Here is a 23,538-nt window from a genome sequence, read left to right as displayed (position 1 = left end):
TTCTGGTCTGTGTTGTCCGTGGGAATTACTGAAGAATGTGTTGCTGATATATTATGTGTTGTTTTATAATTCTGTGAACTATTTTGGCTTTTTAAGAAAGTTTAATTTCATTTTGCTGTAAACAATTTATGGATAACCATACAGGATGGTATCAGTACTTTTTTTTAATTGGTAATTATAGTAGTATTTTTATATGAATGGGTGCTTGATATATATATATATATATATATATATATATATATATATATATATATATATATATATATATATATATATATAATATAACTATAGTATTAATTTTAAAAGAATTAGAAAGTTGTTAACTTTAAGTTGTTCTGTCTGTTTTAGAATTTCAAATGGTGTGTGTGTGATATATGTAGGCTTCTGTTTTGGATTTAGAGATTATATTAATTCTTAACCCTTTTTTGAATATGGTAACTTTAAAATAGATGTGAAATTTTATTAAAATATGAAAGGAACCGTGTGTTGGGCTTTTGAATGTACCCAAAAAACTCAGATGATGCATTTATCAGGTTCAGTATTTGTAATTTAATACCAACACTACAATAATCATCCACATGACAATTTGAACAGCACTGGATTACAAAATGATACTAATTAAATGGATTATAATTAGACATTTTCAAATACTTCTTTGAATACCACATTGGTGGTAGTGTCTGCCGCTTCATTGTCTTTGTTGTGGATTAGTATCTTGAGACCGTTTTTGCTTTTCACTCTTGATATTGCAACGTACAACTGACCGTGGCTGAAGACATTCCTTGGCAGATACAACCCAACATAGTCTAACGACTGACCTTGCGACTTGTTAATCGTCATTGCGTAGGACACAATGATTGGAAATTGCCTTCTTGTTAATTTAAAAGGCCAGGGTGATTGTGTTGGAGAGATATCCATTCTTGGAAGATAAAATGAACTTCCGATATTTTTACCGGAGATAATCCTTGCCTCTATAACATGGTCGGCCAATTTTGTAACAATGAGTCTTGTACCGTTGCACAACCCTTCAGATTGATCGATGTTTCTCAGGAGCATTATAGGGGTGCCAACTTTAAGTCTAATGCTGTGTTGTGGAAGACCGGATGCCGTCAGAGTGTTCAAAAGTTCCGTTGTCAAAGCATCAAAAGAATCGCAAGCATCAGTGTCCATTTGATCAACTGAGTCGGAGCTCAAAAAAATCTTTTCATCTCCTACATAATTTCAATCAAGGCAAAAGATTGTATCAGAATGTAAAAATATAATTTACCAGTAAAAAGATTTAATTGATAAACATTTTCCAACAACGTATATTATAATTACCTGGAATCATATCTAGCGCATAACGATTTACGACATCAACTGTCTCTAAAGTTCCAGCCAATATTGCTCTACATTGAAGGTATTGGGGATCTTTGTAATTCTGCAGAAAGTCAGGATAGGTTGAATCTATAATTGCCTTTATCGGTTCATCAAAATTGGATATCAACATGTCCTTTGGTATATCAATATCTGCATATCCATCATTCGGTTCAGCCAGTTTTCCATCTCCAACATCTAAAATCCAATTTGAAAACTCTTCTAATTCTGTTGAACTTGAAGGTGTGGTGGATTGCAACAAACGCATGTTTTTTGTTAGTCTGAGAACTTTGCAGTGATCCCATATGTATGAAGAGTTGATGCTCGCGTGAATGATGTCAGAACGGCTGCCCCTTGGAATAACAGGAAGGATCTGGCGAAAATCCCCGCCAAAAACAACAACTTTACCACCAAAAATAGACTTGGAAGGCTTTGTGTCTGACATAAGGTCCTTAAGGGTTTTATCCAGTGCTTCAAAACAGTACTTGTTAGCCATTGGAGCTTCGTCCCAGATAATTAATTTGGCTGACCGAAGCAACTCGGCTCGATCAGTATTCTTTGGGATGTCACATATGGATTCCTCCAATATTGGGATTGAAATTTTGAACATTGAATGTGCTGTTCTACCTCCTGGTAGCAAGAGAGAAGCTATACCAGATGAAGCAACAGTCAAGCAAATCTGTTTTCTCGAACGAATGCAAGACGCCAATGTCCTCCAAATGTACGTCTTTCCCGTGCCGCCATAGCCGTACAGAAAAAAGACACCTCCTCTTTCGTTATTGATAGCGCCGATAATAGTGTTAAAAACAGTTCTTTGTTCATCTAATTATAATCGTAATAAATTATATATTACGGTTTTCAACAAATAAGATACGTAAAATGGTAACAGATAAAACTGAAATTTATGAAATGCACGAATACCTGTGAGATGTTGATATAATGTATTGTATTCTTGACTTTGTTCTATGATGTCGTAGTTACGTTCATCATAAATCAACCTGTTGCCTAATTGCTGAACAACATATCCATTTGGCTGTGGCATTCCCACAAAATCGGATAAACTCTTCCTGTTCTTTTGAAGTAATTTTTCAACTTCTACCAATGTCAAATTGACCAATTCTTCATTTGACAAAATCAACTCTGCAAAAAATAATTCAATAGCGTTATGGGTTGCATGCTCTATATATTCTTTTTTATATAGTATTGATGAATACTAACCTCTATTGTTTGCGATTCTACGCTGTTCATACAATATGCCGTCCGATAATAATTGCCATGTTTTTTTCCAAACATGTGTTGGTCTATTCAAGCTGCTTGATAGTAGCATATGAACAAAAAGTAACCTCAAATAATGCCCAGATCCCCAATGACTTGCCTCTTCAATGGCAGCGATGTACTCCCTATCGTCGCCAAAAAATCCCATAGCAAAGCAAGCATCGCGGAAAGAATTACATCTCTTGTTGTTAACTATTTTTATGTCTTCGTAACTCTGTGGACCTTTTACATGCGTTAACATCATTCTGAGATAGTACAACTCACCCGAGCTTGGAGGAACCCATACCAATCTACCAATTGTATAACCCTTTTTCCGCGGTTTCCATTCCCTTGTTTTCTTTACATAAACAAACTTTCCAACAAACTTGCTGTATGTTAACTCCTTGGCTTCAGGATATTTTTTGTTTGCCTCAAACCAAGCAGTAAACATTGATTCTGTGACACTTGGCTTTTCCAACACGGTATCTAAGCGATCCATGTCTCTGTAAAACACAGAATTCTCTCCTTCGCAGTGAAAAAATAACCTCTCAACCGCGGGTTTTCTTCCATGTATGGGAAAAGAGAATATTCTCCAACATGCTTCGCAAGGAGAAACATATCTGCAATCAAGATATTGTTTAATCTCGTCGATATTTTTTTGGGCATTTTGGCTCACCTCATCATTCCTAACAACGGCAGCAGTGATTCTGTCGTAACCTTTGTTGATGTATTTAAACAGATACTTTATCGAAGAACTTTGATTGCACCACTCCATATTTATGTGACCTCGAAACTTCTTTAATAATCCTGAATTGTATGGTACAACGTGACGGTTATCAAACCGAATTCCATTCTTTAACACAGTGTGACCATTGTCTCTTCTTCGATAAACAGGGAAGCCATCTTGATCGACTATTGTTTGAGGACGGAATTCCTTTGGAAAATACTTGGAACATTTCCCATCCCTTGTACACGGAGCATTTAGGTTAAGTCTTCCGCATGGACCGTGTATCATATGTGACTTTACCAAGTTATAGAGCTCATGATCAGAATTCTCGTTAGGTATTTCGGCTGAAATTATTTTATCAATATCATCTGCATTTGGATACTTGTTGGTCGGATGAAGAAAAATTATTATGTGAGCATGTGGCAAACCCCTCTTTTGAAATTCAATGGTATACATATCTGTTAATGAAATGTCATATATTTCCAATTAAATTGCAGCATCTAAATATGTGAACCAATTTAAAACGAAAAATTTAAGTTTGGAAGAATGAAGGAAAGCAAATGTACTTACAGGCAAGGACCTTGCCCATGACAGATTTCTTGGTTAGATCGGACAATAACTCATCAAACTTCATTTTAAATACTCGACAAATAATGTCTGGACGATCGGCCGGTTTCAAGTTTGATTGTCTTACGTAACGCTGTATCTCCGGCCAGTTTGGATTACATGTAAATGTAATAAATAGGTCAGGAAAACCAACATAGCTGCAAATTGCCATTCCGTCAAAATACAGTTGATCCATATATCTACGACTGCCAACATATGAAGACGGCAAAACTACTCTTTTTCCGGTGCTTGAGCCTTGTGTCACACTGTTTGAATTTAACTCATTCAAATTGTGATATTTTCCAACCCTTAATTTGGATTGATTTTTACGAAGCCATCTAAGTCTCTCCGATTCCAACATTGTATAACCATCAACTAAAAATTGTTGGAATAGCCTTCGAGCTCTTAACAGTGTCGGTGCCTCGTTCTGTCTTGATTGTATTCGGAATGCCAGCCATTCTCTTATCGTTAGCCTGTTTCTCTTTGTAGCTTCCTCCCATGGAACATCGTCGTATTCCAATTCATCACGACTGTTTGGTGTGGTGGAACGTACAATGTGACCGTGATCCCGATGTTTCACATTTGGCCTATATCCATCCTCGCCATATGGAAAAAGCAATGGATATTGATATCCAAGATAAGAAGTATGATACTCATCAATTCTTTGAAGATCGCCCGACTGTTTGTGCATTATGATATCTCTTTTTTCAGCTGTATCGACATCACCAACTATCAAAGCGGCAACCTCGGAAACAGTTGGCTGATTATAAATACGTCCATCAGTATTTCTGTCTGAAATAAGTCTCAATTTCAAATCTGTTACGCTTCGTTGAGACAAAATATCTCTTGCCATTTGGAAAGACTGAGCATGTACGTTGTGTTCGTACAACATTTGAGATAATTTTGTAACAATATCAATGTCAACGCCAGTTTTTGTTCTACATAATAAAATTAAAAAAATTATGAAAACGTCTCAACAAACAAATATGGACGTAACAAAAAATAATTGGCAAATAAATACCTCATCCCATTAATCCTGTGTTGTATTTCATGTTCAGTGTCGTAAATATATAGCTGGGAAAATTTTGGAGTCTGTCCCGGCATGGGTAACATACTACCAATTCTATGACAGGCCTGCCCTTGAATACGGAAAGTAGGAGGACCACCTCCATTGTTAAAACGGTTATCCATCTTAGTACCAGGAGATGTGAATGCAAACATCATGTTATACATTCGTATGTTTTGCGGGAAATTGCGAGACTGAACCGTATCACTGTCAAATAGGAGATGTTGCAAATATTTAGGTGGCATCTTGAGAAATGGAAGTTGAATCTTGCCATTTCGACAACACATTGAAAATTTTGGAATAGATCTATTCCGATGCTTTTCCTTTCTTTCAAGATACCACATTTGCGCACCGCATTGTTGACATACAGAATTAGCGTCTCCTACATCGTAGTATCCTATAAAAATAAAAAGTATTTGAGTATAATATTTTTATTGTAGTATTACATCCTATAATAATGAGTTTAACATGCACAGGGGAATGCATTACCATTTGAAGAAGTCGTTGCAGAATGCATGTCTGTAGAGATGTTATAACATTCATCCAGGTATTCAATATCGGAGTCCGTTTCAAAACCTGAAGCATAAAAAAAAATTGCATGTTATTTGGTAATTACAATCTGATAAGGGGTTATGAATGATAGAAGTACTTAATATTCATATACTTTCTGTACTATTGTCATATGAATCCGAAAATAAATTGCTATTGTTCGTGGCCGGGACAGGAGATGCAGAAACCTCAGGATGATCATTTGAACCACTAACGGTGCTGTTAAATTTTTTTGTCAAATTCAAACCCAACCCGTTCGTATGATATGTGATGGGTCTCCGAGATTTTAAAATCCCAACAGTTGAAGGTTGAGTTCTTGAAGAAGATGGTTGACATGTGTTAAGTGAAGATGACTCAGAAACGTTGATGGTATTCATTGTTATGGTTGATAACGGTGTTCGGAAGGAGGAAGATTGTTTGACGGAAATTGGAGAGAAGAAAAAGTCATTATCTTTGTTTGTTAGATTCAGACCAAATCTGTTTGAAGGTTGGGGACTTGAAGAAGATGGTTGAAAGTGGTTAGGTGAATATGATGAGGAAATGTTGATGGTATTCATAGTTATTGTTGATAAAGGTGTTCGGAACGACGAAGATTGTTGGACGGAAGATGGAGAGAAGAAACACTCGTTCTCTTTGTTTGCTCTCTTCAACCGCTTTGCCTTCTTCTGCCTGAGGACATTCATTCTATTAAACCCTGCCTTAGCAGCTTTCATTTTGTTGATCTGACGTAAAAATATTAAATTCTCATCATCCATATTAAAATCCACAGATGGATTACCAAACTCTATTTAATATGTTTATGAGCATCTGCAGTATTCTAAGTGTAATATATAGATGACATGTTGTTACTCAAGATTCATTTTATGTTGACGAAATCATTAAGGGGAAGAGCATGCTTTAACAAAATATGCACGCCATCAATGAATAGCTAGCATGAAAAAACGAAATGTCATTATTAATACGTAACACAATTATTTTAGCTTGCAATTATTAAAATTAACCCTATATGACATCACTGACAGCTATTTAATTTATTTTGCTACATTATAAAACAAAGGAATACCAATAGTTATGAAGTAGGTGAACACATTATTGTATTAAGATGTATAATACCTTATTCTCTTAAGTATATATATTATTTGACATTTTAGTTACATGGGTCTACCAAAAGTTGCGTATAGCACAAAACATATACTACATATTCGCGCTTTTAGGGCAAATTTACATATAAATTAATACTAAAAGTTACGTTAAAAGGTAGCTCCTCAAAAAAATATTTGTTGCAAAAAAGTGTTTGATAGTGTGTTTTTATATATGCGACATGTTACTGTATATTTATAAAAGCGACTTGTTAGTGTATTTTTATATATGGTAATTTTTATTATAAACCCAAAAACATTAATGCAAAAATTATTATTTGAGATTATAAAATAAATTCATGAGTATATTGTTGTAACAGAATTAAAATATATTAAGAAGACACTCAAAATCTCCTATTATTTTTCTTACATGCATGTGTTAATAAAGCATATTGTAAAAGACACTCCAAAGTTGCGTATAGCACAAAACATAAACTACATATTAATAATTATCCTTTGATCGCGCTTTTAGGGCAAATTTACATATAAATTAATACGAAAAGTCACGTATAAAGGTAGCTCCTTATATTATATTAATTTGCTGCAAAAAAGTGTTTGATATTGTGTTTTTATATATGCGACATGTTACTGAATATTTATAAAAGGGACTTGATAGTGTATTTTTATATATGGGAATTTTTATTCTAAACCCAAAAAGATGAATGCAAAAAATGTTATTTTAGCTTATAAAATAAATTCATGACAATAATCTTGTAACAGAATTAAACTATATTAAGAAGACACTCAAAATCTCCTATTAGTTTTCATACGTGCATGTGTTAATAAAGCATATTGTCCAACGTGATTTGAATATTTTTTTCAGGCGGTATATATAAGACAACATTTGAAAATAATCATGGTGTTGTAAATAATAGAAGCAATATAATAAAACCTTGATAAGCATATGTTATCCAAAATGGGATGGTCTTATGGAATACCAAGTTTGAAAGGAACATACTTCTACAACCAAATATGATTATCCAAATATTAAACAAAAATTTAAAACATAAAATTGAAAATGAACATTCTGCTTAAAGTAAGTGCTTTTTTAATCACCAACATATCAGTTGGTTCCTTCTATCTTCACTTTTTTTAGGGGTTTGGTACCCGAGTACTGTGTAGCTCCGACAAACTCACATTCATTTTCACCGTCTGGTGCACTTGTTGACTTCGCCTTTGTTGGGGTGACTATACTGTTAATTTCGGGTTCATTTTCTCCACATGCCGAAAGTGAATGCTACAGGATAATAAAAATGTATTATATTTAATTAACAACAACGTGTTTAATAATTAATGTATTAAACTCTAAAAATGCAATGTTTAGCTAAATGATTGAGGAGTTTGATATGTACTTACAGCTGAGAAATCAATGGTATATTCCTTTCTTGGATCCTTACCAGCAATGTTGAAATTCTGAAGAAAAAAAAATGGAGAAATTAGGAATTAAATTCGATAATAGCCGAACAGTTATGGAAAAACTTAGAAAAAATATAGCAGTGTCTACCAAGGTATCTGTGTTGGTGTTTTTGGTTCATTGACTACAATGTCTTTAGTTTGCTCATCTTGCTGTTTGATGTAGTTTTCTAAAATCTGATCAACAGAAGATGCATCTGTTAAAAGTTTCTGAACGGATCCTTGATTGAAGTTTGGCTGCACTTTAACTCTAAAAGCAAATCTCTTTTTCAAAAGTACGTCAAGTTCGTCTGGATAGACCATAGGATCATCTTCACCATTCTGTAAAGGAAGCATAGAAAATAGATTATGCCAGATTTAGATTCGAAATTAAAATATGAAAACATATATTATAATCACATAAGGTAAATTTTTATTCATAACTAAAAACCTCTATCATGGATTTGCGCATATCGTCGGCTGTTTTTCCAATGATATTAAAGCAATCAGTATCCCAAAATACAAAGCGGAACTTGGATTCTCCATCAATTACATGAATCTCAACCTTGTGCCTAACATTTGATGTAAAAAATATATTTAATAAGTAGTTAGGATATAAAAATGAAAATAAGGAAGAAAAACCTAAACATCGTCTTTAGAGCACCTTGGTACAGGTTTCACAACATTTTCACCACATCCACATTTAAACGGATTATCTGGATTGGGAGCCTTCAAAGTGCAGCCGGTGCATCCATAGTAGAACCATCCATATTTGGAAACAGCAAATTTCAAAGTAGTAGCCACAGTTACACAGACAGATTCCTGGCAAACAAAAATTTTATTCATTAAGACATATGTGGAATTTATGGATTCGGAAAAATAAAAATCCATGTACCAGTACGATGTAAAAAAGGTCTCAGACTTATACCTGTTTTAACTTTGCCACTTCAGCTAGCGACATACATTTGGCATTATAAACAAACTTATCAATAGTTGTGTATTGGGTTGACCCAGACCAAGAAGACATCGTCTGAGTGGATTGCAATGGTTTTTCATTCCTCTGAGATTCAGACAGCCTACAAAATAACACAATTACCATGAATCAAACGTTGTAGAATTCTTATTTAACACAACAATTAATATAAAAAAACACAAAATACAATATTTGTGATATACTTTGACATGAATTCATTGATAACAGCAATATCGTCATTGATAAACAGTTTTGAGCCACTCCAGCCATTAGAGACTGCAAAAAAGAAAAAGTTAATAAGTTTATTAAAAATCCATTCATGATTTCTGATTATAAAAAGATCACTCTATTTACCCTGAGAATCCTTAATGATTGCATGAGTTAGAACAATGACTATTGCTCCACATTTTGAATCGTCATTATAGTAATTTAAAAACCTGGTTCCGTAAGTGTCCCACAGCGTGCAAGTTACAATGTTCCCACTACAAATTATAAATAGCCATCAAAATGTGTAATTAACAGCAAAATAAGAATACTGTATGACAGTATTATCGAAATATACCTCAAATCTTTGAGTTTAAAAGAAATGACAATCTTTTTTCCTCCTGTCTTGGATTGGCAGTTTTCAATCTCATCAACCACACCTATGATATCTGAATATGAAAAGATTGTAACAATAAATTATTACAGAGATTTAATATGTATTAAGCAACTCATAATATATATTCAAACATAATATCTTTGACATACCTTGAAGTCTGTCCATGTTACATCCTCCCGCGAGTATGTCGGAGAAATCTTTAAAGAAATATTTCTCAGATGGTATATTGTTAAGGTCAACTGGTTTAACAGTTGTACCGCTCAAGAAAACAAATTTTTTTGGATGATCGCACAGCTTCCACTGGAAATCATTTTCATAAACATTTCCATTATTAATGACGCAGGTCATATCCTCTTTCAGCAGCTGCTTCCACTTCGAAGTATGGTCACCACGGACCAAGGCTTGAATACGATCTCCCTAAATAAAAAAACAACAAACAGAACAATATTAGATAAGCTGATAGCGAAAAAAAATATACAGAAGATGAATAAGAAACCCTTGCTATACAAAGACCCACAAAATAATGATTCAACCTTTGAATCAATCAACACCATCTCAAGATGCTCGACACCTTTACTATTTACGACAGTCCAGAGATCGTTGATACGAACAGCAAGGCGCCATGTTTCTTTAGAATCATCAACATCACGTATGAAATCGGTTCTGCGAGACATTGAAGATGAAAAGAAAGAAAATCGAATTTTTTAGGGTTTAAGTTGGAGAAAGAAATATGTTTGGGAGGGTCTATACGGATGACATTGATATAGAGCAAGTATAAGAAACCGAAGGGGCAATAGTTGGAAGGATTCATTGGAAGTTGTTAAAAATTGAATTCAGAAGTTGGAAAGGTTCAAAGCTGGCGCATGGAAGGCATTGGATATTGGACCAAATGGTAGCAGCTTGTGTGATGATTATGTCTGCTGCATCAAACACGTAAAAACATCAAAAATAATTAATGAAAATACTTAATACATTAATGACAGAATCAACATATTTGTAATGACACTTTTATCCTTGAAATGAAAGTAATCTATGGATAATTATGGGATTAGAATGTAATTAACAGAGGCTTTACCTTTCTTAGTATAGTATTGATGCATCTATTTTGCCTCCCCTAGAAAAAACCATTATGTGATAGATGAGAGAGAAAGTGAAAATAAAAAACAGGGAGTTGCATTCATGCTAAAGTTACAAAGTTATCCTTAAATTTTTTGAAAATTTCGAAAATACCCTTCTAGGGTTTAGTTTCATTTTGTTCACAATTTCAAACTCAACGTGGTGAACAGTAACTCTTCTTCTCCTCTGCTTCAATGGCGCCGGCATGAACAGTGTCATCTTCTTCTTTGCACTGGGAAAAATCATCATTTATATTCTCCTTCTTTAATGTTATATGAGATTTTTCGATTTCTTGTTTTATTTCTCATTATTCATTAGAGGTAGTGATTTCTTTGTTAAATTTGTGATATAGGATTTTCAACTAATTTTGCACATGGTATATTTAAATAGCAACTGTAATGTGGCTCCTACTCTATACCATATTGTCACTTTATATTGAAGTACCTCATGGTATATCTTGGTCTAATAGTATAGTCTTTAAGTTACTCCTTAGAATCTGTCCAGGTAGAGAAATATGGGACAGAAGAAAAATCAATAGTTAGGTAATCATGTGTAGTTGTACATGTTCTACATTCCAACCACTCTGAAATATTGTTACATCACCTGCTAATTAAGGGAAATGAGTTTTTTCTTCTAACAACTCTTGTATTATCAGTGTAATAGTTGTTTTCTCTGCTGAATTTGATTTTTCTCCCTATGAACTATAACTTTTGATTACCTACACATGTTGTTTGTTTCTGATATACTGTTAACTAATTTCAAAGATGTTTGATGTTGTCGTGTTCACTAGTTTGCCACTCATTTCATTATGATATTCTTTGAATATTATTTTTATGTTATATTTTTGATATTGTATTTGATGACTAGAATAACATTAAAAAAAAGATGTGAAAAGTTTAGAGAAGGACGAGAAAGTTGTTGAAAAATGAGGGGATGACAATAAAACAGAAATATATACATGTTTTCTTAAACTACCGAGTATATTTCTTTTAACAACCTAGGGGTTATCACAGTAATTTATTTGATAATGATAAATTCAATTTAACATATATTGTTTGAAACATCAAAGTATCGACTTGGAGGTGGTCATTTATAGGAGATAATACTATATCCAATTGTAATTTTTATGATTTTTGCAAAGCTCCGTTAGAACTTTTAATCTAAGTTTCAATTGGTTTTTTATCTCTCCTGTTTTTGTTGAGTTTTATCTCTTGTTTTATAATCAAGGTTGAGTATTTCTAATACTCTAGTTAATCAACTTCTTGCATACAAAAAAAATAATAACAGAACTTTAGATCATTTTCTCAAAAAAAATCTACAAACACCTACTTTGAACAAAATATCATAGTTCTCGATGTTAAAATAAAGATGTATTATACATGAGTAAGTTAACTACTGTTTCAACTAACACTAACTTTATACTAATCAAGTTCAACATCGATCCAAACATTATAGTTTCTTTTTTTATTTTGCATGGTATCCATGGACAACTACCACTATTCAAAGGGAAGTGTAAGAAGAGTGTTTCTGTAACGGATTAAAGAATTAAGCCTCTGCAACTTCAATTGCTTTTTAAACATGATAATAAAATCATCAGCTTTTGCGTCAACCCCTTCATCTTCTCCACACGTCGTCGTTTCACTTCTCGCCATCGTGGTTGAAGGCCTCCTTCTCTCCAACGCTTCTTCATCCTCCTCCTCCTCCCAGTCCAACGTCATCGAACACTCTTTCTCGCTCACCGATCTCTTCAGTTCCACCTCCCTCTTCTCCTCATCACCCAAATCACAAACCAGTTTTGGATCAAGTTTTGTTACTGAGTTTTCGGTTTCTGGTTGAACGTAATGTGTTTTTACGTGAGGTGGTGCAAGTTTATGAAGGGAGAGATTGAAGGACACTACATGCTTTAAGATGCATGGTATTTGAACGAGCTGGGGTTGAGTGCACTCGGGTTCTGTAACACTAGATGTTTGTTCTTGGTGATTATTGTAGTAGTGACGGGTATTAAAGGACTTGACACGCTGGATGATTTTGATTTTGGGTGCAGCATTGAAGCAAGAAACGAGAGCTATGGTACCGATGACAAGGTTTACAAAGATGAAAAGGGGAGAGGGTGCAAACCAGATTGCTATTGCTATGAAATTACTACCACTTATGGAGTCTGTCATATTGGTGGTTTAGAAGGTTTCTTTATGTGTAGTAGTGTGTTGGTTGTTGAGAGAGATGAAAGAAATTAATGGAGGCCCTAATATAGAGAAATAAAGGGTCTCTTTAGGAAAGAAAAAGAGATACTGTTGATAAATATCATCATGATTCATGAGCCACTTGTTACTGTAGTGCTGTCTTGTCCATGAATACTTGTTACTAGTTAGTGTAATTCAGTTTTTTGTGTCGATGTTTACGTCTTTTGGCAGGTTGTCCTTTTGTTACGATGTCGACGAAACACTTGAATCAAATGTTATTCTTTTGACAAAATTTTCAATTCTACTTAAAAAAAAAACTTGGAATAATATCCAAAACAATTATCTAGATGTCCCCATATCAAAATCTTGCGATGGATAAACAGTTGGAATGTTTGGAGACATTCTCTCTTGACACTTTCATTACTCAAGGACAATTCATGAAACAAGTTGGTTTTTGGGTCTTGTATGTGGCCGGAAGCTTCCTCAATGATGGTATAATTATCTTCAAATCCAAAGAAATTTTATCTTGAATTGAGGAATTGATGTGATAATGTGAATGCAGATAAACTACTTTTAAAGATGATTTGGGGACTACCAAACTCGACTCGACCAAGATGATATAGGACTCGGTTCATTTAACTATTTTAAATTGAGTTTTATCGTTTTAAATATTTTTGTATAAAATAAATTTAAAAAGAAATTTATCATAAAAAACTTAAATGAAAATTTAGTTTGAATAATTATTTTTTAAATTTAATTTTATATATTTTACTATTTTATTGAATCTTTTTATATCAAAATTTTAAAAAAATTATTAAATTTTGAAGTTAGTTGAAATAGTTTTTCATAAAAATTATTTTTGAAATAAAACTTTTTAAAATATTGCGATCTCGATTATGTTTTGATCTTTAATAATGTATGTTTATACTATAGGATGTCAAAATTAGTATTTCAATTTAGAAAAAATAGAAAAAATTATAATATTTTGAAAAACATTTTTAAAAATACAAAGAAATTTTTTTTTTAAAGATAAAACAAATGGACTGGTGCTTAAATTTGTAAGTGAAGAAGTATTGAGATGATTTGTTATGCACTTCCCACTCTAATTTCAAAAAAATTATACAAATGTTTCAAGAAATTCATAATTATGATGATGACGATTTCCTTCATTATCGTCGTGTGTGTGATTTAGCCTCGCATTTTTACGAGAACGCCCTTACATTTTATTCACTCAGATAAATTAAGATAGGGCTTTCTTGTACTTAAAGATTTTGTCGGATGTTTTCTTTCTTGTAGACATTTGTTTGAGCTCACTTGATATGAGGCTTAAGTTATGTTCTATTTGGTTGCCATTATCGGATAGTCAAATTCATCAAACCGTAATATATTAACCGCTTGTGTTTGACTTTGACATTAGTTGTCATCTTTACATATTAGTTGTGATTAAAATGTTGTCTTTATTAAAGACATATCACCTAAAAATAACCTTGCAAAATCAAGTTATCTACATAACTACAATTAACAAACTTGTTTCCCAAAGCTATCATGAGAGATCGATTTTTAATGTTAAGGAGAGAAATTAAAAATGTAACTTTAGATAGTTAGAATTGGGAGGGAGTTTTAGTTTTCAATTCAAACATGCCAATTAGTTAGCTTTTATGGTTGTTACAAGGTAAATATGGTTAAATAACTTTGACTACTATTTTACTTGCGTTAGAAGTAAACCAATTAGAAGGTTAAACCTATATAAAATAATTGTTTATGCTTGTAATCACTCGGACATCGTTCAACTACTAATTTCATAACTTGTTCTCTTTGAATTCTTCTTCTATCCTAACATACTTCAACTAGAAATAATTGATCTAAATTGGATTTCAATACAACTTGTTGTCATTAGCTTTTTTGAATATGTGTATTGAGGTTATATTAGGCTTGCTTCATTCCCACTTCTAAAATGAAACACAAAAAGGGAAAATTCTAATAAGAAAAGTCGGAAATATCATGATTAATCTATAAAAAAAATATTTATATAAAAATAAATATAACATGTGGTTTATAAATAATTAATCACAATTTTTATTAATTAAAAAATAAAAATAATTTTTTTTCTCCTACAATCTCAACAACCTCATAAATTCAAATAAAAAAGAAATTAAATTTTAAATAAATTTTTTTAAAAAACTTCTTCTTATTAGTTGTTTTAAGGATTTATGTTTGTATCAATACAAGTTTTTTTTAATTTATATTTATTATTTTAAATAATTTTTAAAAAAAATTATATAGGATCCTTCATTATTTTATTATAATGAATTTTTTTTATATGTCCAATAAAAACGTATCTTTTACTTAAAATGATAAAGGTTAGCCATTAAATCATTTTTAGGGCTCTAATAAATGCAGCCTTAAAACACTATCAACTTTTTCAATTAGAATCTTTTATTTCTTTTGAAAAATGTAGGGCATTGGACCACCATAGATGATTATGAAGTGTGGAAAAAATGAAGCGATGCTTTACCTACGATAGGCTGCATGTGGATGGGTGAACGATGCTATTGAGGGGCCTATTTAGAAAGAGTAGATAGATGACTATAAAATATGTGGATACAAATGAAAACACCGACTTGAGAATAGACCACATTATAGTGCTTCCTTAATACTCCACATACAAACACATACAGGATGATAAGTGTATATATCTTTGACTTAATGTTTTATGTAATGTTTAATTCTATTTCTTAGATGATATTTCACGCCTACTTCCTATTTTTGTTTGGAGTAATATACACCAATGAGTACACTCCTTCAACACCTTCTCTCATGGGTGGTATTGAAGCCAACAGCTTTCAAGCACCCTTTGTATTATTAATTCTTAAAAAATAATTTTTAAATAATAAATAAAATTAGTTTTTATATATATATATATATTTATATATATATATATATATATATATATATATATATATATATATATATATATCGATTAAAATGATGCGAGATGTCAAACTTAGCAACAAGACATTTTCCATAATTTTTCACCTATTTCTATATAACAAAATTCACTATTGAATAGAAAACTATTATTAAATAGAAGAAAACACGCACAAACAATTCCACAACTCAAAGATGGGTGTAGTGTACCTTCCACCAATGAGATGATACCATTTAATTTTTATGTATTTAATTATCTATTATATAAAATAATTGTTTAATGTTTTCAATGTATTTTATACTAAAGATAACTTTATCAAACTTTTTAAATTGAGTAAATAAGAATTCACCTATCAACGTAATTGTATAATCATAAAGAAAGTTGGCAACCACGTACAAAGCCAAAAAGCCCAACTTTATTTATGTAATGTAATTGAATGATGAAAGTGTCAAGAGAGAATGTCTCCCAACATTCCTTTGTTTTGGATTTAAATATTACTATTTCGGCTGGATATCTTTTATTAGTACTATAAATAAAGTTTGTGTTGGATTATTTTCCAAGCTTTTTGACTAGAATTGAAAAATTGAGATTATTCAAAAATAAAAATAACATCAATATTAAATTTTGATTGAAATTTTACGTCGGCAAGAAAACTGAAATACAGTAACAAGTGGCTCATGATGATGATGATATTTAACAGTATCTTTTTTCTTTCCTAGAGAGACCCCACCTTTCTCTATATTACACCCTCCATTTATTTCTTTCATTTCTCTCACCAACCAACAGTCCAACATACTGAAACCTTCTAAACCACAATATGACAGACTCCATAACTGGCAGTAATTTCATAGCAATAGCAACTTGGTTTGCACCTTCACCTCTTTTCATCCTTGTAAACCTTGTCATAGGTACCATAGCTCTCGTTTCTTGCTTCAATGCTGCTCCCAAAATCAAAATCATTCAACGAGTCAAATCCTTTAATACCCGTCACTACTACAATCACCAAGAACAAACATCTAGTATTACAGAACCCGAGTCCACTCAACCCCAACTCGTTCAAATACCATCTATCATCTTAAAGCGTGTAGTTTCCTTCAATCTCTCCCTTCATAAACTCCCACCACCACACGTAAAAACACATTACGTTCAACCCGAAACCGAAAACTCAGTAACAAAACTTGATCCAAAACTGGTTTGTGATTCGGGTGATGAGGAGAAGAGGGAGGTGGAACTGAAGAGATCGGTGAGCGAGAAAGAGTGTTCAATGACGTTGGACTGGGAGGAGGAAGAGGATGAAGAAGCGTTGGAGAGAAGGAGACCTGCGACCGCGATGGCGAGAAGTGAAACGACGACGTGTGGAGAAGAAGAAGGGGTTGATGCAAAAGCTGATGATTTTATCAACATGTTTAAGAAGCAGCTGAAGTTGCAGAGGCTTAATTCTTTAATCCGTTACAGAAACACTCTTCTTACACTTCCTTTTGAATAGTGGTAGTTGGTCATGGATACGATGCAAAATAATGTTTATAAAAAGAAGGAAAAAATAATGTTGTTGTAAAATAGAAACTAGATTGTTTGAATAGAAGTTGAATTTGCGCATAAATACAAAAAGCTGGTATATAACTCATGTATAAATCTTTATTTCTCTATCCAGAACTGTGATCATATTTTGTTCAGGGCATTGGTAGATTTGTTTTAGAGAAATGATTTATAGTTATTTTTAGTATTAATATAATATAATAATCCATCTATGTTATTAAAAGAAAGCAAGGTAAGCAACACTCTCTTTTTAATAATCTCTGAAACACTTATTTTATTATTCATTTTATTATTGGTTAAAACGTATATGAGTCCCACACTTTAGAAATAAGCCCCACAAAAAATATAGGACTCACATATATTTCAACCAATATAAGAATGATTATTTTAAAAAAGTGTTGAAAAGAGAGTGTTCCTGTAATTTCTAAAAAAATAAATCCTCAATACTTAAAAAAATACATATATAATTGATCTATATTAAGAAAAATTGTACAAATATAGTAAATATGTATATTTTGTTTATGAATATTACTGTACTTGATTAGGCTAAGTATAATCTAAAGGAAGGTAAATCGAGGAAGTTTTATCTTCACCGCCTCTCCTTGATCCGGAAGCTCTAAAGGTGTGCATGGTAATCAAATTATAAACTAATTTATTTGTATGGTTATGGTTTATAAATCAAATCATTTATCACAAAAACCAGTTTACAATTTATAACTTGTTTCAAATTGAATCAAAACCGGTTTTAGTTTTAAATTGGTTTTCAAGTGAGTTGGTTGCAAAATCAAAAGAATATAGTGGCAAACCATAAACGAGAATGCATTTTGGAGATTAATAATTTTATAGTTAAAGATTTGATACATTTTAAAAGATGTTTGCAAAAACCAAAATATTATTATTCTGGTTTGCTATTACACTCAAAACAAAAACTTAAAATTAAGTGTATTTTAGATAAACGGAACACAAAATTTGTAAATTCATAGCCATGCAATTGATCCACCACACAAGTCAATTCTTTTATTCTTGGAAAAAGTTTTGTTTAGTGGCTAGCAAAAACTTAGGAATATTGAAATCGAAATGATGCTTTGATAGTTGTATTACACCTGAAAGAATGCTTCTTAAACTATTAATTAATTTGTAAATGTGCATATTTTATTTGAAATAAATTGATATACGTGTGTTTGGGCCTATAATCTAATCTAGAACATTATTAGTGATGTATTTTTTCAAATATTTTTTAATTTTTCAATTTTTCATTAGTGTATTTATAATTTCTTATAATATGCTTCACACAATATTTGGCATGACATTCTTTAACTAGTGAATTGAACATTTGGCATGATATTCTTTAACTAGTGTCTATCTGGTAAGCTTAGAGGTGGTTAGTAGGATAGATATGATTATGATTTTTAGTGTTGGTGGGATTGTTGAGGGGACGCCTCTCGATGGGCTCTCCCGAGGGACGTCTCTGATCATTACGCGATTATCCTGGAATATAATAATCAGTTATGGGGTCCAAAATCTTTAGAATTGAAGGTTTGTGAGATTTGGATTGAGATTTGGATTGAAGAGGTATCTGGTATTAGGCAAAAGGTTGTGAGTCATGTTACTGAGATTTTTAGAGAACTCGAAGTTGGTAAATCCCGTCTAGATGATGTTGTCTTCTGGTCTCTATCAGAGGAAGATAACTTTTTTCCTTTCGATTCCCTTTTCTTTCCAGGAGCTTGTTATGCCAGAGTCATAGTGTGAGGACGATAAAATTCCAGACCCAGATGGTTTTAACTTCTCCTTTATCAAGAGATTCTAGAATCTTCTTAGAGTTTATGTGGGATTCATACTTGAGCAATTTCATCGCTTTGCATCTCTATCTCATAGTTTTGCTTCTTATTTTGTGACATTGACCCCCAAGGTTAATTCTCCCTCCCGTCTTGGAGATTTCCAGCCAATTTCTCTGGTCGGATCCCTCTATAAATTGGTGGCTAAAGTGTTGGCCACCAGACTCGAGGTTGTGATGGAAAAACTCATTTTCCTAACCAATCAACCTTTCTTATGGGGTGAATGTTGGTGGATGTAGTTGTGACTATTAATGAGGTGGTTGAACTGGTCAAAAAATCTAAAAGACCTTGCCTTATCCTTATGGTGTATTTTCAGAAAGCATATGATTCAGTTAGTTAGAATGTTCTAGAATATATGTTGATCAGATTCAGTTTTAGTGAGAAATTGAGGTGTTGGATGGAAGATTGTATCTTTACATGGAACCTCATGGTGTTGGTTAACGAGTGTTCTACCTAAGAAATTAACATCCAAAAGTGTATAAAGCAAGAGGATCCTCTAGCCCATTTCCTTCTTTGTTAGTGGCTGAGGGGCTTAGTGGTCTGGTTGGGAGGGCATAGGATCATCGTCTTTAGTCTAGCTTTAGAGTTGGTAATGATGGATTGATAGTGTCTCATCTATAATATGTTGTTGATGTCATTCTTTTGGCTGATCTAACTCTAGATAATTTGTGGTGTATTAAGGCTATTCTTAGAGATTTTGGGAAGGAGAGCAACATGTGTGGTTCCTGTCTTAGTGGCTCATCTTGCGCGTCACCGAACTGGGTAGTAATATTTGAAAGAAAAAAAAACATCTGAAATAAATTTAATTGAGAAAGAAATGTAGGTATTCATTAGTTAAACCATATTTTGATATGGATACGGATTTATCATTTTCATCATTAACTGACCACCTTGATGTTATATTTTACTCCAACTTTCCCATATTATTTGTCACAATTAAACATTTTACACAGATTAATAAACATAATAAGTGAAAGAAAGAATAATAATTTTATCAAATTATCCTCATTAACTATTGATGTATTCAAATTAGCAATAATGTTAATGTTAAGTGAGAAAATAATAAATTAAGATTATTTATTAGAGGGTACAATTGAAGAATTAAATATAAAATTGTATTGGTAATCTAAAATGCCAAGTATTTTGGGATAAAAATTTTCTTAAGCGTGACACTTATTTTGGGACGGAAGGAGTAGTACTATTATGAGAATTTTTTTCACCTCTATTTTTTTTAAAGATTTCTGACGTAATTCATTTTTTCACCTATATATTTTTTCTTAAGGATTTCTGATTTTAATTTGTTTCTCCAAACGCACTACATTTCATGTTTTAGAAGTATTTTCGGAGATGTTTCTCCGAATTCATCAAATTCATTTTTATTTTTTTTTCGAAAAGGCTGTTTTCGAAAATACATTTTCTAAATATCTCAATATTTAGTCTTAAGATTTTTTCGAACATGCATTTTTGAAATAATTTAATATTTGTTAAACAAATTAAAATCAAGATGTATCAATTGTATTAATTATATAAATCAAGATAAATAATTAAATATATATCATTATAATTCAATAATTTTTTTTTAAGATTCAAATACAATATTTATATTATTAATTGAATAATTAATTATATAATATTCTTTAATTACCTTGTATTTTAATATTCCTTTGTATTTAATTATATAATTATAAAATTTAACCATCAACTAATTTATATAACTATATAATTAAGTACACTTTGAATTTAAATTTAATAGACTATAATATCAAAAAAAAAAATAAGATTTAAATTTATAATATAAACAGAGTTTGTGCTGTCTCTAACTGAGTTAGTGATGTCTCTAATTGAGACTTTTTTTTAAAGCGTTGATTCAATTAATAATATAAACTTTGAATAATTAATTATTATAAATTATATAATATTCTTTAATTACCTTGTATTTTAATATTCCCTTGTATTTAATTATATAATTATAAAATTTAATTATCAGCTAATTTTTATAAGTATATAATTCAATACACTTTGAATTTAAATTTAATATTGACTATAATATCAAAAAAAAGAATATTTAAATTTATAATATAAATGGAGTTTGTGATGTCTATAACTGAGTTTGTGACTCTAACTGAGACTTTTTTAAAAGTTTGATTCAATTAATAATATAAATATTGTGTTTGAATTTTAAAAAAAAACTATTAAATTAAAATGGTATATATTTAATTATATATCTTGATTAATATAATTAATAATATAATTATTATAATTGATACACTTTAATTTTAATTTTTTATTAAATATTATATTATTTTGAAAATGCATCTCTAAAAATTTAAAATTAAATATTGAGATATTTTGGACATGCTTCACCAAAAATACTTTGATTTGGGATGCATTCGAACATACACCTCTGAATGGCATTTTTGGGTTTTTAAGAATTTTTTACCCTTGCCGGATGGAACAAGAAATTCTCTACAGAAATTCTCCATTACAATTCTAAGCAACTAAACATGCATGGTCTGGTGGTAAGCTTGCAGCAATTTAGCCTTGGTTACTTGGGTTCGAATCCCAGTTTTGCAACTTATTAATTTGCAATTTTTCAAGCTTTCCAAATGCAGCAGCCATGTCATACGCCCAGTCAGCCAAACAAGGATTATGGCGCCCAGTCAGCAAGATTCTTCCCAGCCCAGCCAGCCAAACAAGGGATAGGGGGTGTCTGGAAACAGAATCTTGTTTTCTAAGGGGCGAAGGCTAAATTTTTTTTTAATAAGGGGGAAAACTGAATCTCGCTACTTTGGCAGGAGGGTGGACACTATTTAACCCTTTAAAAAATGGAGCAGTTTGGTTATACATTTGGGTTAGAGTAATTTTATTTTGCACACTTTTTTTCACACCCCTAAGCAACCCCGCATTTTTTTGTAATGAAAAAAATATTCTTCACATTATTTATCTTTCAAAATTTTATATTCAGTAAAAAAATTCTTTCTGTAAATCTGGTAAAAAGAAAAAATCCGATAATAATATTGAAATATTCAGTAAAACAATTTTGCGCAAGAGCGGGATTTTATGCATTTTTATCAAAAATATTAAATTCAATATGAGTTCTTATCGGATTTTTTGGAAAAATCCAGAATTTTCTTGAAGTTTTATTGGATTTTTGGGAAAAATTCGGAAATCTTATGAAGTTTTACCATATTTGTTGGAAAAATTCGTAAGTTGCTTGAAGTTTGACCAGCACTTTAGGAAAAATTCAGAATTTTCTTTATTCTAGTTGTATTCTTACCAAGTATTTTAAAAAATCTGGGAAAAGTTGGAAAGTACCATACTTTTGGAAAAATCCGGTATATCGGATTTTTGAAAACTCAAGTTTTTAGCAAAAACCAAAAAATCAGGTAGTTCATAATGCTTCACTTATGCGGTTCAGATCCTGATGGTTCCCGTGCAGATTTTACTTAGTTTTTCACCACTGACATGGTATATTTTCATACATGTGTTAATTTTCAACTTATTCAAAAAATAATATGCTTATGATATTTTTGGCATTTGATAATTTCTTCTGTATATTTTGTAAATGACATATATTTTCTTCCTGCGCTGATGTTTTGACATGGGCACAGTCCATTGATAAACAACATGGTATTATTGTTGTTACTATTCGTTTTGATACCTCAAATGGGATCAGAGGGAAAAATATAAGTTGTTTATGGGTTGTGAGACAGGAGGAAATTTTAAGAAGCGGAATGTGATTGAAGGCAATTATAGTATGAAAGAGAAATGGCCATTTATGCTGATATTTGTGCCAAGTGAAAGCAGTTGAAATGTTACGGTTATGTGTGGGTTTCACAAACATATACTAGCTAAGGACTTAGATGGCCGTGACACATTGGTTTGTTTAAAAGATAATGAAAGAAGGTATGTAAAAGACATGCCCAAATACAATATGCCTCCCAGATACATAGTTGTTGCTTTGAAAGTTAGAGATTCATAAAACCTAACGAGCTTTACCCAGGTGTATGTGGAACCTTGTTTTACATGTTAATAGTTGTTTGACATGTAAGAGATCAAACAAGAAAGGTAACATCAATATGATGACAACCGTGAAGAACAGAATAAGATATTCAGCATGATAATGATGCGACATGATGTCAATTGTAAAAGATCAGAAAAGATAAAATCTCAACATAGTAAAGATGCAACCATTGTGAAAGTCAACCAATGCACTTAAGCGGTTAAAAATGCAAGTCATAGATTTGATAAATGGTTAATAAAGTGTTCAGACAGAGGC

At 31.8% G+C, this 23,538-nt stretch overlaps 3 protein-coding genes, 1 long non-coding RNA gene and 1 pseudogene across 4 annotated transcripts; 1 reads left to right on the top strand and 4 right to left on the bottom strand.

Annotated features, from left to right (window-relative positions):
• Positions 1 to 633: 633 nt before the first annotated feature.
• Positions 634 to 6,313, bottom strand: LOC131651380 (uncharacterized; annotated as a pseudogene).
• A 1,447-nt stretch (positions 6,314 to 7,760) lies between these two features.
• LOC131651305 (uncharacterized) lies at positions 7,761 to 9,116 on the bottom strand. The gene is made up of 6 exons (XM_058920996.1): positions 9,018 to 9,116; positions 8,754 to 8,911; positions 8,541 to 8,661; positions 8,240 to 8,431; positions 8,054 to 8,110; positions 7,761 to 7,934 (listed from the first exon to the last, which is right to left on the bottom strand). Exons 1-6 carry the CDS (start codon positions 9,114 to 9,116, stop codon positions 7,761 to 7,763), a joined length of 801 nt encoding a protein of 266 aa, XP_058776979.1.
• Positions 9,117 to 9,264: 148 nt separating this feature from the next.
• LOC131601543 (uncharacterized) lies at positions 9,265 to 9,706 on the bottom strand. The gene is made up of 3 exons (XR_009283680.1): positions 9,625 to 9,706; positions 9,417 to 9,544; positions 9,265 to 9,338 (listed from the first exon to the last, which is right to left on the bottom strand). It is a non-coding gene; the product is annotated as an uncharacterized LOC131601543 (long non-coding RNA).
• A 2,529-nt stretch (positions 9,707 to 12,235) lies between these two features.
• Positions 12,236 to 12,973, bottom strand: LOC131601533 (pathogen-associated molecular patterns-induced protein A70-like). The gene has a single exon (XM_058873385.1). The coding sequence runs from the start codon at positions 12,942 to 12,944 to the stop codon at positions 12,276 to 12,278; it is 669 nt and encodes a 222-aa protein (XP_058729368.1). The 5' UTR covers positions 12,945 to 12,973; the 3' UTR covers positions 12,236 to 12,275.
• A 3,651-nt stretch (positions 12,974 to 16,624) lies between these two features.
• On the top strand, positions 16,625 to 17,578 carry LOC131601527 (pathogen-associated molecular patterns-induced protein A70-like). The gene has a single exon (XM_058873375.1). The coding sequence runs from the start codon at positions 16,706 to 16,708 to the stop codon at positions 17,372 to 17,374; it is 669 nt and encodes a 222-aa protein (XP_058729358.1). The 5' UTR covers positions 16,625 to 16,705; the 3' UTR covers positions 17,375 to 17,578.
• The last annotated feature ends 5,960 nt before the right edge of the window (positions 17,579 to 23,538 follow it).

Source organism: Vicia villosa, linkage group LG1, assembly GCF_029867415.1.
Source record: "Vicia villosa cultivar HV-30 ecotype Madison, WI linkage group LG1, Vvil1.0, whole genome shotgun sequence".
In the NCBI taxonomy this organism is placed as follows: Eukaryota; Viridiplantae; Streptophyta; class Magnoliopsida; order Fabales; family Fabaceae; genus Vicia; species Vicia villosa.
This window is presented reverse-complemented; position numbering and strand designations above follow the sequence as displayed.